Source organism: Lissotriton vulgaris, chromosome 1_1 (assembly GCF_964263255.1).
Source record: "Lissotriton vulgaris chromosome 1_1, aLisVul1.2, whole genome shotgun sequence".
Classification (NCBI taxonomy): domain Eukaryota; kingdom Metazoa; phylum Chordata; class Amphibia; order Caudata; family Salamandridae; genus Lissotriton; species Lissotriton vulgaris.
In genome coordinates this window covers 1,754,844,617-1,754,862,373 of record NC_141685.1, presented here as the reverse complement: position 1 = coordinate 1,754,862,373, position 17,757 = coordinate 1,754,844,617, and the positions used below count along the sequence as shown (strand labels likewise).

The following is a 17,757-nucleotide window of genomic DNA, read 5'->3' as shown; positions in this document are numbered from 1 at the left end:
TATTTTACAGCTTGTTCTCACCTGGTTCCTGGTTTCTAGACAACTATACTTCTTAGTTGATATTTATAAATTGTTTCTCTGCCTGTTAAATGTGAAGCTTCCACAGTATTGCCTTCTTGAAACATCCAATTGTGTCTCATCCCTTTGAGACCTTAAATCAAACTGGAGTCCATATTTGTCTGTGGTGGAATGGTCTGGGCCAATATCGAAAACTAGCGTATCAAAATGCAGCCAGACCGATGGACAGACCAGACTACATAACAGAAAAAGCGTGCCTCTCTGGCTGAAGTGACATCCTTGTACATTAACAATGGTGAAACTAAAAACCCAGGGGCATATTTATGTATAAGTCCTGCAGCGCTGCAAGTCACCTTGCTGAGCTGCATGGCAGGGAAAGGGCAGGAATGGTCGTATTTAAACACAATATGGCGCATTACTGGATTTTCACATCGCTGGCGCACAATTTGCTTCCTAGCGCCAGCGCGGGTACACTTACACCATTGTGCAAGGGTGCCTGAATTATAAGCAGGACTTTTTCAGCAAAGCACACCTTCCTGCACATAAAAACAATCCCCTGAGGCCTTTTCCTCTTTGTAGGTGTGCTGCATAGTGCAGCATGCCTAGAAAGAGTAAAAGACGAGGAGAAATAAAGATATTTCTCCTTGTTACACCTCCCTTGGGACGGCGTAGCATTTTGGTACATTCCCAGGTCTACCAGCAATGGTAAATCTGGGAATGTGTCAAAATCCATGGGTGTTGCATGGGAACAACCATGCACCACCCATGGAACACCTTCCTGGGGCAGAGTAACTCACCCCAGCTATTTGCCCTGCGTTGAATTACTCTGGATTTATCAAGCCACTCAGGGCCACGCAAAGTGGCCTTGCTGGGCTTGAAAAACTGCATTTTATGGTTGCATCGCTCATGCACCCTGTTGCGTGGTGAAAAAGCGACACAACCCGTACATAAATACGGCCCGCAGTCCGCAAGGAAACCGATCTAGAGGGCAAGCCTCCTGTGTCCTTAGCTTCAGGGATATTCCGAGACTGCCCCTCACAGTTGTGAGCTTCAGGGAAACTATACCTGCTCTCTTCCCTTTATCTTACCTCTGCTTCAAAACACATATCAGTGTTTCTACATGATCTTATTTATTTTACCCTGAGTTTATATAAACATCTTCCTGCTTCTGCTGCCAACTCCTTCACCCTTTCGGATTTGGTCCCTGCTGCAGAAATACCCATGACAAAAAAAATACATTAAAATAAATGTTGTATGTGTTTTTTATAAAATGTACAGTTAGCATTTTTTCATGGGGTCGTGCTAAAAGGCAAAATGTAACACCACTTGTCCCAAGTGCGGCTTCCAGGCACTTGCTCCGAGTGAAAAGAGAAGGCATCTTAGCTGAAGGAAGGTCCTACAGGGTAGAGTTAGTGTTATGGGACTGTATATTAACTTATATCCCGTAGATCACAGACCCTTTTCACATGTCGACGAGCTTTGTTGTTTTCCTCTGACCATGTGCATCTCCATCACAGGCTTCTTCAATGTGTAGCAAAAGGACCGTAAAGATGTAATTGTCATTTATTTTTGCAGGCAGAGGAAACGAGCAGAAGCCCCAGCATCCACCAGGCGCCCCGGTCGGGTTAGCGAAGGCCATTGTCCAGTGCACCCATCGCATACTATGAACAACACAACAGTGGAAATGGGATCCCCAAACATGACAAGTCACTGCGGCCAGCGAGCCCTGCTACAAAACCGCAACCTCAATGTGGACAGTCCTGAGCGGAGGCGACGGCCGGGGCATGGGAGCCTCACCAACATCAGCCGGCAGGATTCAGTGAAGAAGATGGACAGCCCTCCGATAAGAAGATCAACGTCCTCTGGCCAATATCCGAGCTTCAACGACCATAAACCGCTGGACCCAGAAACTATTGCTCAGGTTGGTGAAAGGGTGTTACCTACAAGAGAACGTGCTGAGGTTATGTTTTGGAGGCAGATTTCTTGATCTTGCCCCTGTGTTTGAAGTGCCTGGTAATCATTATCATGTTTGCACTTACCCCTTGTGGCAGGCGGCTCTGCAGACTGACAACCGTTGCTGTAAAGAAACACTTGCCTTATCAACTTGATAAATCCACTTCTTTGTCTTCATCTTACCCCTCCATAAAAGGCACTTCCCTTTTAAGGATGTTTGCTTATCCAATACATGCATACCACATTCATTTGAAGTACGCAGTTTATCGAATGAAAACTGCATGATATCAAATGTGTGGCACTGTATGCAATGGACTGTCATTACATTCCTCTATGTTTCTCTATGTATTTATCAGATCACAGAAAGAAACAGCTGCACCTCCTTTCCAATGTACGTACTATGGAAATGGTCGAAACTCTTTCTTGGGCCAAGCATTGATAAATTTGCTTCATCTAGTGTTAACAAAATGTAATATAATCATGTACAATGGACCTATAAGATGTGAAAATGCATAATACAGTCTGAGTTCAATTCATGCTTGTTTCACAAAAGATATTTCTCTCACACACAAAAATGTAACTCAAACATGATGAGCTGCATACATTCTGTCCATGATTACAAAAAATAGATACAACGGCATCAAATACGTGAAAACAATCTTATTTTAATACATGAAACCCATCTATTTTTCTAACTCAGACTCGCGGCAGGTTGTAATAAAAACACACTATCAGAGATCACAACAAATCGTATTCCTCACTGTGTGCCCTTCCTGGTTCATGACAGATAAGGCGCGGAGCCTGATGAATTTGAATTGAATTTAAAAATATTTCTAGAGCGCACGTACACCCAGCGGTTTCATGGCGCTATGCAGTACTACAAGACCCAAGGAACAGAAAGACTAGGGAGCCAAGGGGGCAAATTAAGAGGGGAAGGCCTGAATAAAAAGAATGGTTTTAAGGGCTTTGCGGAAAAGGGAGTACTGCGAGCAGGATCTCAAGTGGATCGGGAGGGAATTTCAGAAGGCAGGTGCCAAAGTAGAAAACTTAGATACACCCCATTTTTTTTGTTTAAAGCGGGGAACCACGAGAAGTTGTTGGGTGGCTGAGCGCAACTGTCTAGACGGGTTGTAAGCGTGAATTGCAGAACCGATTAATGCAGGGGCAGAGCCGGACCGGGCGTTGAAAATAATACAGCCCAGCTTGAACAGGGCACGTTGCTGTACGGGGAGCCAATGTAAGGATTTAAGAAGGGGCGTGACGTGGTGTGATTTAGATAATTTGAACACCAGGCGGGCCGCCTGGTTCTGGACCAACTGGAGATGCCTCACGAGGTACGCCGGCATGCCACAATGAAGGGCATTGCCGTAGTCCAAGCGGGACGTCACCATCGCCAGAAGTATGAGTTTGAGGGCAGAGGGGGAAAAAAAACGGGAGACTTTGCGGATTATCCGGAGGGAAAGAAAAGTTGAAGATACAGCCGCACTACCTTGGGAATGAAGGGAGAGTTGATCATTAAGTTTGAAGCCAAGAGTTTTGACAGAGGAGGAGGGAATGGGTGGGGAACCTAAAGAAGGGGGCCAAAAGAGAGAGGACCATGGACTGGAGCAACCACCCGTCAACACCAATTCCGTTTTGTCGGGATTGAGTTTCAGGTGGTTGTGGTTCATCCAGTCCTGAATAAAGGTCATAACAGAATGAAAATTGGAAATTGAAGCAGAAGAAGAAGATAAAGAAATAATGAGCTGGAGGTCATCCGCATAATTGTAAACCGAGACCTCCAGCTGTTGTAGAGCAAAGATAAGAGGGGCAATGTATAGATTGAATAACAGTGGGGAAAGGGAAGATCCTTGGGGAACCCCACACTGTACAGGCCGAGAATCGGCTGAATAATCACCCAAGCGGACTGCTTGGGTGCGGCCACTCAGGAAGGAGGACAGCCAGACCAAGGCTGAGCCCCCGATTCCCGCCGCTCCGACACGGGAAAGTAAGATGGCATGGTCCACCATGTCGAACGCGGCGGAGAGATCGGGGAGTACCAAGGCCTGGGGCTGACTAGTGTCCATACCCTCCCTGAGGTTGTCCAAGACTGATAAAACCACGGACTCCGTGGAGTGTGCAGGGCGGAAACCAGCCTGCCTGGGGGCCAAAACACTGTTCCCTTCCACAAAGGAGCTCATAGTTCTTACTACATGGCGTTCCAGTACCTTGGCCAGAAAAGGTAGGAGTGAAATAGGGTGGTAGTTGGCTAAGACAGAAGGGTCGGCACTCGTTTTTTTTAGGATGGGTAAAATTACCGCCGATTTAAGTGATGGAGTGACAATGCCCTGAGAAAGTGAACTGTTAAGAAACGTGAGGGGTGGTGAAGGGCAGAGGGAATAAATCTGTTTCAGAATATGAACAGGGCAGGGATCCAAAGGGGAGCCAGACTTAACCAGGAGAAGGAGGGAAAGGAAAGTGTCAGCTGTGAGAGGAGGGATTGAGTCCAGACGCGCTGCGACTGGGGAACAGTGAGGATTAATGAAGGAGGGGGACGGGGGGAATATTGGCTCTGATTGTGCTGATTTTGTCAAGGAAAAAAAAGTTGAGGGAATCACAGAGGAGCTGTGAGGGAGAGGGTTTGAGTGTGGCCCTGTCAGAGTATGCTAGATCTTGAACGATGGCAAAAATTTCTCTGGGTCGATTTTCGGCAAACTGAATTTTAGACGAGAAATAGGCCTTCTTAGTTTCCAGAATGGATTTCTTGTATAGGGCCAAAAGGGTGATATAATGATTTCTTGAGATGGGACAGTAGTCCCGCCGCCAGAGACGCTCCGCTCGGTGAAGATTAAGTTTTTGAGTCTTCAATTCGTCATTGAACCAGCGGTTTGCATCTTTGGAGCGCTTAGATGATATGCGCTTTAGAGGGGCGACTGAGTTACAGCCGGCCCGCAACCAACCATTGATGGATTCCGCTTGTCCAAGAGATGGCAGCCCTGAAAGATCCGGGCTGGACGCGGAAAGTGTGGCAGACAAGGAAGCTACGTCCACGAGGTTCCATGAGCACGCCCAAGTGTTTTTAACTGGGGGAGGCTTAGGAACTGAACAGAGGGATAAAGAGAAGGGGATAAGAAAATGGTCAGACCAGGTGCAGGGGGAAATGGATAGTGAGGTAACCGGGCAATCTCGATAGCAAATTTGGTCTAGGGTGTGGCCCAGACTATGGGTGGGGGCGTGTACAGCAGAGGTGAAGTTAAGAGAGCGAAGCGAATCTGAAAACTCCTTGGAAGCTGTACATTTAGCGGGGTCGGTGATGAACAACATTAAACACATCTGTCAAAAAATACCAATGACACACTATAGCTCAAAATCCTACTTGCACTGTGTGGGCCCATATTAGCAGTTATACATAATTTAAGCAGGCATAGAACTGAATTTGACAGTGGACTTAGAAATTGCTCCCCGTGGCTAACTCAGTTTCTTTCACCTCCAGCCAGTGGCAGCCCTTTAATAATGTGTGGGGGAACGTCCAGCAATTCTCCCTCACCAATCCAAAACTTGGCTTATATATTCTAATGGATGTTTTGGTTACATCAGTATTAAGCTACTTGGAGAAACTGCTGTAGGTTTACATCCACTGGCCAATTTAGAGGGCACAATAAGGGTGTCTTCTGAAAGCAAATTGGCCTGTCCTCAGATGCTCTCAACATGTAATGATGTCAAATCTGGATGAAGTAACATTTCCTGTGGTGCCTGATGGAGACAACTACATTTCCTCTATGTCCACAAGTTTCATCCACTCAAGATGGGAGTCTGAGAGTAATTTGACACTTCTGAGTGCCCAAAATCACATTGCCTGAGTAGATCATTAGTGCATCTCAGAATGTAAGTGCCCCTGTGTGTCTACGTAGACCTTTGCTCTTGTGTTCTCTTTTTATTTGAGCATAAACAAATATTAGAAAGTTGTGTAAAGCCAGAAATATCACTTTGAGTATTTATGTGGAGTTTTTAAGCATTGGCAGATCAATGGTCATGAAATTTTAGTCGCTCAAAGGTTTGCTGTCTAGTCATACCCATAAACTTTACCTCTAAGCCACGGTCAGTGATGGCTTGGTGTGGTTTTCAGATATGCACACTTGAAATTTCTGAAAGTATCAGCTGAAAAGATCAGCTAGAGAGATTCCAAGAAGAATTATTTAAATTATCTATTCTTATCTATTCTTATTCTTAGGGTAAGTCAAATATAGAGGTAAAATGCTTCTTCAGTGTATCAGTTATTCGTGTATTATATCCCTAAAATGTAGCTACCAAGTTTCACGTCTTGCAAACATGTTTTATTTACAGTTTAGTAAAATTAATTTTTAACAGACCGAAACAGTGTGAAAATACAGTGGCACAAATTAGACCCATATGTGCAATTATTACAAAAACATTTAAGTACACGATACCGGTCAGCTTAAGGACAATACTTACACAATATGGTCAACAAACAATAACCAACACATTGACTTTTAAGAGAATTTGCCAATCCACGCTGTAGATTAACATCAGGATGATAATGCATTTCATCCAAGTTCACTCTGGAAGCCCAGATTACTACAGATCAAGCAGTATAATGATGTGCAGGTCAATCAACTACAATGAGTGAAGTCGGATACAGTGCTGTCAGTTATTGAATATCAAAGCCACTGCCAAAGTGAAAAATCATGCTGCCTGCCGCAATGTATCAGCAGCGCTAGGATACAACTCAAATCACCACAATAACTTATCACTTGTAACCATGACACACACATGTGGTAGCTACCAGCCAGTTGAAATGCAGTAGCTGTACCTCATACAGTTCTCAAACAAGTTACAATCAATCCAGTCAGGATGCACGGTATTTATCGATGGCTTTTCATAGTTCCCAAAGAGTCCATGGTGCACACCATGAAGTAGAAGTCTGGAAGGAAAATTGACCCAAAAACAAAAAAGTGTTGATTGTAAAAACTAGCCGTCAAACGGAAGTGTCCAGACAGCATTTGGGTGCAACTGCTGACTACTGAGATGTCCCAGGTGGTTAAAAGATTCCCCAAGATGTCTTAATCTCCAGTTACCTAGGATGGGGTATTTATGCACATGTGTATTTGACTGTGGCTATCACCTTTGGGATGGGTGGTTCTGGTTTCACATAATGCACATCCCCATGCATATGTAGCTCCATGTGCTCATCCTGTCTAGTGGTGAATCCAACAATGGCGTTTTTGTTCTCTGCCCATAACTGATAGCAGTTTTGTCACGGGTAGTTGCCTACCCCGTGGAAGCTACTGCCCATGTGCGTAACAAGACTGGCCCATTTCCTTTCACTTCGAATGTGAAGAAAATGATTGCTGATATGAAAGGAGAAATCATACCCCAATGAATTTGATAGAATGATAAATAGAATAAACTCAAATAATACTGCTCACAGTAAACAGAACTTTGGGTAAAAGTAGTAAGGAGTAGAGTCATGCATGTCACCTAGAGTACTATCAATTAGGGAATGTTCATCAGGACAGCAGTGGTCTCAAGATTCCCAAGTTGCCAATACGAAGAAGCACTGCAGATAGGTCTGATAGTGTTTTTCTCTCACTCATTTCTCCCCTTTCTTCGATTACTCTCAAGCTATAGTGGTACCATTATTTGTCATAAGGATTTTGTTTTAGGGTTTTAGAAAAATATCTTTTTTTTATTGAGTTATACAAGTTGCATTGTAATAACAGTCTTTATAGATTTCAGCATATATACTAACATGTATGTAATAATATAGCAGAACTATTTCCTAATCAAAATAGAAGAGGAAAAAGAAAAAACTTGTTTTAGAAAAATCTATATTAATCTTCGTACTGGAGCAGTTGTATAAAGAATAGCACATAACGTATAGGAGCATTCTCTATTCCGTTTCTCTGGTACATGTAACCGTAAACCATGTGAGTTACTCTGCAGGTTATACATGGGAATAAACAACCTTTAAAGTAAGGAGCTCATATTTAAAACCCCCATTACAATCAACTCACCACGCAGCCCCCCCCCTACATTCCTCAGTAAAAATGTGCCTTGGCAATGTTTTTCTCTATTTGGACAAGGACTGTGTTAGTTGTGTGGAAGTTTCGATTCTGAAGTAGCAATATTGACAATTCTTCAATATGTTTATAGAGTGGGCTTCGGCTCTACCCAGAGGAGTATTACTCTCACAATATGCTATTGGCTGTTTGGTGTATCATTCTACCTCCAAAAAAGTACTTGTGTTTCCTGGCACGAGGCATTTCAAAGTACACCTAATCACCGTGCATTGCATTATTTATCTTACAGGTGCATTGTAAACAGAAAGGAATTGTTTTGCATTTTCACTGCAAGGTTTTTAAATGATTTAGTCAGGACTCAAAATACAATCCAGACCTCTTGGGTTTGACAATGCATATTAAAGTAGCTATTGTGCTGACATGCATTTGATCTCTCTTCTTTCTATAGGACATTGAAGACACAATGAACAGTGCATTAAATGAATTGCGCGAGCTGGAACGCCAGAGCTCTGCAAAGCATGCACCGGACGTAGTGCTTGATACACTGGAGCAAATAAAGAACTCTCCAACACCAGCAACATCCACGGAATCGCTAAGCCCCATGCACAATGCCATGCTGAGAAGCACCGAACCGCCAATTCGACGAAGCACCAGCACCTCATCCAGTGACACGATGAGCACCTTCAAACCCATGGTAGCCCCCAGGATGGGCATCCAACTCAAGCCCCCAGCTCTGCGGCCAAAACCAATAGTTCTTCCAAAGACAAACCCTGGCGTTGGACCATCCTCCCCATCTCAGGGCCCCATAGACAAATCGTGCACAATGTGAGGGTAACTCCCCCTTTTCAACCCCAAAAGAATGGAGGTGAGGACACCACACCAAGAATATAGCAGTGCAGTGACAGAGTCAGGAGGCCTTGTAACAAGAGTAGTGTGTTTGTAACTGGATTTGTTTTGCTTTACTGTGTGATGGCTGTAATGTTCGAATTTAGCCGCGGTAACCAGGGCATTTGTTTCTCAAGGCAACACAAAAAACTGGACTTTTTGTCTGTGTTATCGACAACAATAGAAACCCATTAGTATACTTGAAGACTTGATGCTGCACCATTTGTTATGCAAGCAATGCATTCGACAAATGGCTTCCCACACTGTAAAATATTTCGCAGAATGGAAGGAGTTGGCCCAAGACGCGATCCTGCACGGAGGAGATCCATGAAAAGCATTAGTCATATCTTAGTTTACAACTCATAGTGAGTACGGAATCTGTGTTTGTAGGATCCATGTACTTTTTCAGAACCACTTGGCATGACGATTGAGCTGAATAGTACTTAACATTCCAGCACCTGATTGGCAGGCAACTGGGTGGAAAGCTGAACTTTATAGTGAAAAATTAGCTGTGGTTGACCCACATGTGCTCCAAGTAATGCTATGGATGTACTTGTAAAGGGATTTACTGTGCACTTGTCTCTCATCACCGATTAGAGGTACATAGACACATTTACATAATGGAGAGAACATTGGACAACTCTGGAAAGCCCACCTGATCTTAGCACTAATATAGACAACATATTTCCATTCGCTGGATGAAGTGTCTGTTTTCTTTGTTCCTCAACCTTTTCTCTCCACCCACTCATCACCACATCTTTCTGTTTTTATTGTTCCCTTCTTTTTCTCTTTCGTCCTTTTTCTCTTGCTCATATATATTTAATAATTGTACTTAAAAATGTCTGCCCAAATATAATGTTGCTGCAACATTGTTGCGGTAAATTTGACCGCTACCTTTATTTCCGTTTGACATAATCTGGCACGAATAGTGTATGTGACAGTCCACAATGCTGTATATTTCTCTGCTCTCCAAGTTCTGGGACTGCAAGACTCAGACTCATATGAACCAATCTATGGACCATAAAGTGCGTGTTTACTATATCCGCACATGGCACCTTGAGGATTGATACTCCCTCAGTTGGTTGGTGCCTGATTAGGCTGAGGAAGCAAAGTCCAGATCACCAGGCCTTGAAGCATTTACATTAGCTGAAATTCTTGTGGAATTAATCGCCATGTATACCGATTTGACAAAGACGTCAAGAGACAGCTAGGTAAATAGCCTTTATACATATTGCAAGAAAATCCTACCCCTCTTTCAGAGAGTTTTCGAGTACAATATGTGTATAATTAGAACTCAGATTGAAATGCAAGCAATGTCTAAACTAATAAGATTGCATAGGTTGAAGTCCTTCCCTGCTGATACTTGGCCGGCTGTTTCATGACCTGCCAGACAGTGGGTTCAACAATCCCTGGCTCTCCACTGATACTGATTGCACCCAACCCTCAGACTCTGTCCTTTACCGAGGACTGAGTTATTCTCTTTCCCCCTCCCTAGCTGGCTCGCTCACTCTTCTGCCCTATTTGGTCACATAAGGCTGAACCTCATGGTTTGGTGCAAGTGCTTACAGCTCCTCTGGCGACCTAAGAGGAGGACAAGAACCCCTCTCACAATCCTTGTTCTAATAGTGTTGAACTGTAGATTTCATTGTACACTGTCTGTCCCACCCTCAGTGGCTCGGTTACGCCTCAGATCTGTAGCGTGTTGTCCCGTTCAGATATGTTCCTATAATGCTGATCGTGATTAAACCCCGTTCTCACCTCATAACAATAGTTTTCAAAAAACATGACTGTGTGAGTCCCTGCAATAAGGTGCCTTGTTTCATATTAATTTTCACTTTATTTTTTGTATACTTGTAAAAATAACTTGACAAAAATGCTGGCATAACATTCAGCCTTGATTAATGCAGCAGCTATACCTTTGAAGATGTGTTCTGGAGGGGTGGGGATGCAGGGCTTGTGAGTCATTGTGCTGCTAAGCCCTGTGGTTGATGGATGGACTTTTTGCGGTCTATATATAGCATTTATACCCTCTCTCGTGAAGCCGACTGAAAGTGTGGACCATGTTAACGCTTGGTTGGGCTTTGTTTTAGCAAAGTTCTCTTTGATAATGTTATTAAAGACACAGCTGTTTTTCACCTGTTAACTCAAAGCCATAACCTTGATTGGTGTTTTTGTGCGTCCGATCACACACTTCATGTCAGTAACAGCCATGTGGCTGTCCAAGTGTGATGTATGCGTCCTATTGGCAATATTCTAAGCAAATAATTAAAAAAGACCCTCCAAAGCTTTGCATCGATGACTGTAAAACTAATATGAAATGTATACCACTTACTGTAGAGGCGGCGAGTTAAAAGGTGGCCGCCCTGTCTCGTGAGAAAGACCGGCCTGTGCTCTTAGACCCTGTGTAGGAAGATTATTGAACCCATTTCCTTATGGCAGCTGTGGGTTAATATTTCAAATCCCGCGCATACCACGCACACCATTCACCATGTCAACTGCGTTTGGCGCACAGCTGCGACCTGAGGCATCCCAGACATTTGCTACTATGGGGGGGGGGTTGTGGGAAAGTCTATCAAATGGGTTGCCATTGCACTGTTGACTGCTCAGAGCTGCATTTAACTCTTTAATCTCCTTTGGGACACCTAGAACACCGGAGTCTAGTAGTGCTGCACTGAGATGCCTCCACGTCCAAGCTCTAATTGGTTCCTTTTTAGTTACCTCTTTTGACTGTCTTCTTGCAGTGGCGTGTCCTTCAATCACATCAATAACACCTTTGAAACTGAGCCAATTTTTATTGCTTTCACTCTGAATTTAAAATCCGCTGTCGCACTGTCCTAGACTTGAAGTTACCGTCCTAGCTGCAGAAGAGAAAAGTGGAGTTTTCTTTTCCTCTACACTCACTTATATACTATTCTAGTGCTTTACTTTTTAAGATCGCCTACGAGATGTCTTCTTTTAATTGAATTCGTGGTTTTGTATAGTGAGATAATTATACTGGACTGCTTATATATTAGAACATGTTTAGTAAAAGGGAAAAACAATATTAGGAATGGTGCATTAGGGATGCCAGACAGTGCATTCCATGCGTTCAATCTGTAGATCGATGGTTCTTGACATTTTAAAGTACGGTGAGTAGATATACAATAGGGAAGGCATCCAAAAGTCCAGACGTACATAAAGGTAACGTCTGCACACTTAATAAAATCAGTATTGTCCTTTACTGTCAGTTTGATAAATTGCAGTACTGGTAGTTTCCTGCTTGTTGACTGTTACCCAGTTGTGTCAGTGTACATCTGTAGTATGTACATGTGAAAAAGTGCCTTTAAACTTTTAGAGGAGCTCCGTCCTTTATAACATGTACTGTTGTATCTCCGTTGCATTCCCCACCCCACTCTCAAAGAATAAAAAAAAACAAAAAGTTAAATTATTGCAGTTCTGGAAAAAGTATGTACTGTTAATCTGTTGTGATGATGCACTTTCATGTATAGTACTGTACATTTTGGCATGTACCTTTGCAGGCTTCAGTATACATTCAGGGTTGTTCCTCCAAGTATATCATTACAATAAAGGAGATAGATCTGTCTACTCTTGGCTTCTTTAATGCTGGCCTGCCAGGCGGGTTCTCGTCTCATTGTCAGTTTTACCTTTGATTTTCAAAGTTGAAGAATTTTTGAAATCAGAAGTGGCCGGTCCTCACCAGTGTCAGGAGCTGTCTCCAGGAGACGCAAGGGCTCTGGGGATTACTTTGGTTCCAAAGCCAAGGGACCTGGAGCTCGTGAAATATGGTCCTCAAGAGAACTCGCTCAAGCCATTTGCAAATGCTCGGCCGCTGTGGAGTGATATGTCTCAGGAAAAAAAGAATGGTGTATCTTTGGCACAGTTGGCATGGGGGCACACGATACATGCAAAGATCCAGGCTTCTTTGTCAATAAAGCTTTTGATTCTGCGTTTTTTAACCTTATACTTTCAATGTCAAAAGCAAAATTACAAATCTTAAAAAGTAGAGGGTTGTCTGATAAAGGATCGGGAATGGTTAAAGATGCCACACATTAAATGGGATCATTGTGTGTTTGTCCTCAATTTTAAGCGGAATACTCAATTGGCCTTTGGAAGAAATAAGCTACATACCAAGACCGCCAAGAACTATGTGTATCAAAGCATAAACTTAATGACACCCCACCATCACCCTTCTCTCCCCCCTCCCCCCGCCCCCAATAGAAGCTGGAGCGGGGAGGGTGCAGGCATTTTGTGTAATATAAAACATTTAAATTGTTGTTTATTGATCCTTGGACTTTGATTGGAAACACTGGGGTCCAAGCAGAAGCTCAATAATATCATGGAACGTGGACAGTATGATGAGATTGTGAGGAGGGATAAAACGTGGAACAAGAGAGTAGGAATGGGCGAGATGAAGGTTTGACTGGAGAGAAGGATAGAGAGAAGGATAGACATGAATGGAGAGATGGAAGAATAAAGAGCAAAAGGGGGATGGATGGAAGGAGAAAAGGAAGTTAAGACGAAGAAAAGGATAGTTCACAAAGGGAAGAAAAGAAGGGTGTAGTGAAAGGAGATGAAATAGAAAGAATAAAAGAGATGAATAGAGAGAAGGAAGGATCAATGGGTAGAAGAGATGAAAGCAGGAAGAAAAAAGTACAGGAAGGAGGATAAAAGCGATATTGACTGATGGAAAAAGAAAAGGACAGAAAGAAGGATGGATGGGTAAAAGACAACGAAAGGCAAACCGAACAAAAGACAAAGAAGGATGGAGCGAACGTGAAGAGGAAACAAGGCAAGGAGACAAAAAAGAACAAACTGATTGATTCAGGGATCTTTGGTAGGGAGAACAGCAAAAGGGAAAGGAAACTTTAGAGGCCCTGGTCAGTATGCACACTGTCATAAAGTGGAGAAATAACAAGCATCTGGCCATAAATGGATGCCTATAGTGTAGATAGTTCACAGGCGCCATCTTGGATTGGGGAAAGGGCCTAAAAACAAAAAAGATGAAGCCCAATCCTATAGAAATGTTATAGTGTCCCTTAACATCCCTTTGGGCATGACAGAAGAAAAACTCATTGTTTGACGATAGCCTAAGTCACTCACTGGAATGGGAGAGACATATATGGAGTACACACTCACCACTTCTCAAACATATATGGTACCTACATAGGAAAAAATGTAGACTTGAGTACAAGAGACATAATTAGAATTTCTGGGATTCCAGAGCAGACTAAAAAGGAGGATATGTTATCCTGCCTCACTGTGTGGCTCACTGGTTAGAGGCGGCAGACCCGAGAGCAGAGGACGGCCCGGGACCAGGGTTCGATTCCCGGCGCGGCAGGTTTCTGGACCAGGGTCAGCGGACTCGATAATTCTCTCGCCTCGGTGCCCACTCTGATCAGCGATCACACTCGGCAACTCTGGGCATTAGCTTGCCTCATCTTCACTAACGGCCCCACCAGACCGCCGGGGATGCCTGGTCTCACCCTGGAGATACCCATTAAGGGACCATCTCTCAGGGAAGCCAGGAAGGGTTTCGCAGCGGTCGAAGCACCTTGGGACCCTACGGGTAAGTAGTGCGCTATATAAAATGCCAATACATACCTTTATTCCTCAACTGATGGAGATGGCCTTTTATTAGGATGAAGAAACATTCCTGTGGAAGCAGAAGATCAAGTTTAATTGAAGAAGTAAAACACCAGCCTCTCCTTCCAATCAGAGCTCCCAACTGTCAGAAGTAGAAACTTATAAGAAGATTATTACAACATTGCATTTAAAGAAATCACCAGATTAGGATGACACTAAGGGACAAGAGAAGGAGACAGTAACGGGGAAGCAGGTAAGAGGGATATGCCAATAGGAAGCATAAATCATTATACTGCATCTCTTCACCTAACAAAGTGAAAAAAGGTAAAGAACACACACAAATTCCCCTAAACTTAAAAAGTTTTAAACACTGTAATCTATGTGCCAGTGTGGTGATTTAGTGGCCCTTCTAGGTTTGTCTCTGAGTATTAGCTAGTCTGAGGAATTATGGTGTATTATATGGTGTGGTTGTGAGACCTCACCATGGAATCCACTCACAAAATGTACTTCGGTCCAGTCAGGCTTGTTTGCTAAACCTTAGCTCAACTCTGGAAAGCTATGACTTTGAGCAGTCAAGTTTAAACAAAGGAACAAGTGTAAAGCATATAAAAGCCCCAAAATAAGGAAATAAAAAGGTCACGCAACAATAAAGGAATCTGTCGCCACTTTATAAACAAGGATCTCATTTTAATAAATTTTTTGGACATCGAAACAAAGTTAATCCACCAGATGGTTCCAGAGATAGATTTGTAAGTAAAATGTAAATAACCGCTTTTCACCCCAAAACGCTAACAAGCCTTGGTAATCGCAAAGTTTGGAAACTTTGTAAAACTTTTAAAGAGATGTGTTCAGCTATTCTGGTCTGCATTGGGTGACCAACTCCGACAACAGGGGGAAGGTCAGGGGGGCAAATAAGGAGTAGTAGGACAGTTACCTTGTGACCATAGCAGTCTCAATTCCAGTTCCACGCGCTAGGGCCAAAGCGCTATGTACTTAATGTAGCAATACAAGGTAACAGGATACAGAAGTTGCTGTAACATGCTGAGGATGCTGTGCGGTCAACGGGGTCTTACTACCCCCTGAGTCCATGGTCCAGGTGGGGCAACTTTGTCTACAGGGATAGATTTCCCTCAATGTCCTCTTAGGTCTAGCAAAAGTCAAACTGATCTACTGGTCTCCGGACACAGTGAACCCAGCATTTCACTTTGCTGAAGGCTAGTGTCCCTCTTCAATGACCAAACTGTACTCCGATGGCTCTCCCAGGTCCAGAAGACTAGGGTGCAGGTTTTGAGTGTTTGGACTCAGCCTTCTGGGCTGCATGTTGGCAGTCAGTGGCGGCCAAACGATTGTGGCCACTGACTGTCCAGAACAGGCTACTTCAGCTTATGTGGCCCTGGTGCTGTAACAGGAAATCAAGGGCCAAGCACCACGGGCACAGTCCTTTCTTTGTTAGCCCAACAATCAGCAGGTGCAGTCCAGCGGTTGGTGCAGCCTCTTACCAGGTCCAAGGAACTGCAGGGCCGACCTTTTTCAGGCCTCTCCCCAGTCCAGATCTGATCACAGGTCTGAGTGCCATGTTTGCTATATTTAGGACCATAAAGTGCCCTCTGGGTATGTGGCATCGCTAGCCAATGGCCTGATGACGACTTCCTGCAAAGTGTGCCATCTAGCTATCCCAAAGTGCACTATTTTGCCTACTCCCAAGTTGACCAAACCTTTCCATGGGTGAGTTGAGTTTGGTAGCCCACCCTAGAGGTGTGGACACCTGAGGGCAACAGGCCTATGGAAAAAACGGTTTGGCAACTGGTCTCCCTGCTCTGTCCCCAGCTCCAACCCCTAAACAAAAGAACAGCCCCTTTCATACGTGCCCATCATTTGCTCTTCGAAGGCGCCTTCCCCTTTGAAGCTCACTTTTTGGGCTCACAACTTGTGTGGCTTCCTGCAAGAAGGAGGTGACAACTCTTTCAGTGGCAGGACTCTATTGTCTCTGCTCCAGGGAGTCGTTCACACTTCTCCCCAAGAGGGCAGAAGGCTGCCTTGTGTCCAGCATGTGCCACTGGAAACTTGGGCAACAGAGTAGCAACTTTCCAAAAGTTGTGTTTACATAAAAGTTACATTGAAATCGACTTGGACATCCAGTCAGGCTTACTGTGATGGTTTTAATTTGATGGCTTGAAGTACCAACTAAAGTAGTGCCCTTCAGAAGTTAGCAGAGCTTAGGGGTTAGTGTGTAATCTTGTGTTTGCCAATAGAGTGACTAGCCCTTCTACAGTAAATGCAACAATTTGGGGGTTTGCTGAGGAGACACACAAAACGACATGTCCTGCTTTTTAATATACAACACCCTGCCTCCGGACTCGATAGGCCTGCTGTAGGGGTGTCTTGTATATAATAACATGGGAGTTTTAGGCTTAGCCATTACCTTAAATGGGAAAGTCAAGTTAGCAATTTGAAACTGCCCTGTCGGTCTGCAGTGGCAGGCTGGAAGACATGTTTTCACATTGTAACAGCCAGGGTGGCACAATCGGTGCTACATCCCTCTTGGGACATTTAAACTTACAGGCCTAGGTACTTCTGGTGCAATATACAGGGGACTAATAAGTAAGTAAAGTTATGCCAATTGGGTATAGCCAATCGAACATTACACTTTTAAGGGTCAAAGCACTGGCACCCCAGTATGGTTAGTGGGCACTCTGAGTCGCAAAACCAGCAGCATCAGTCTAAACCTTTGGGGGTGATCATGCAAAAAGAGACATTTCCTTCCGGCTAGTAAACCTGAGAGCTTAGTACTGTATTCTTAGGAGGAAAAAAAAAGATTATCTTTAGATATACTGTCCATGCTCACCCATTATCCATTTTCTGCCTCCTCTACATTTCTGACCATTTTCAATCCTTTTGGCATCTAAAAATGCTGTCCCCTTGCATCCCTCCGCTCAACTCGCAAGACTTACAGCATATCTCCTACCTTCCAAATGGAGTACTTTACTCCGCTATACCAGTTTTATCTTTGTATCTTTCCTGAGGTTTACTGATCTTCTGAAATATATGCTCCTTTCCACCTGTAATTTTCTACCATCATGCATCCAGAAGGGAGACATTTTGATCACTGGGTGTCTTTAAGAAGGCTAAAGAAGACACGCCTGTTACAGAGTGTGGTGTAATGCAAGATGTCCATACCATGTTTTCCAAAGTTTTTCCCGGTAGCCCATTTACCCAAGCCAATTGTAGGCACAACTTCACTATTTTATTTACTCTTTCTACCATGGACGTTGGCTCTGTGGAAGTATAGTGCCATTCT

General features: G+C 43.8%; 1 protein-coding gene across 1 annotated transcript in view; it reads left to right on the top strand.

The window, feature by feature from the left end:
* Nucleotides 1–12,461, top strand: part of SRGAP1 (SLIT-ROBO Rho GTPase activating protein 1) — a 538,479-nt gene extending 526,018 nt beyond the window's left edge. The window contains exons 21-22 of the mRNA XM_086919057.1: nt 1,594–1,939; nt 8,440–12,461. Coding sequence (XP_086775183.1) covers nt 1,594–1,939; nt 8,440–8,820 — 727 coding nt within the window. The 3' untranslated portion in view covers nt 8,821–12,461. The remainder of the gene's footprint in view (nt 1–1,593; nt 1,940–8,439) is intronic.
* The last annotated feature ends 5,296 nt before the right edge of the window (nt 12,462–17,757 follow it).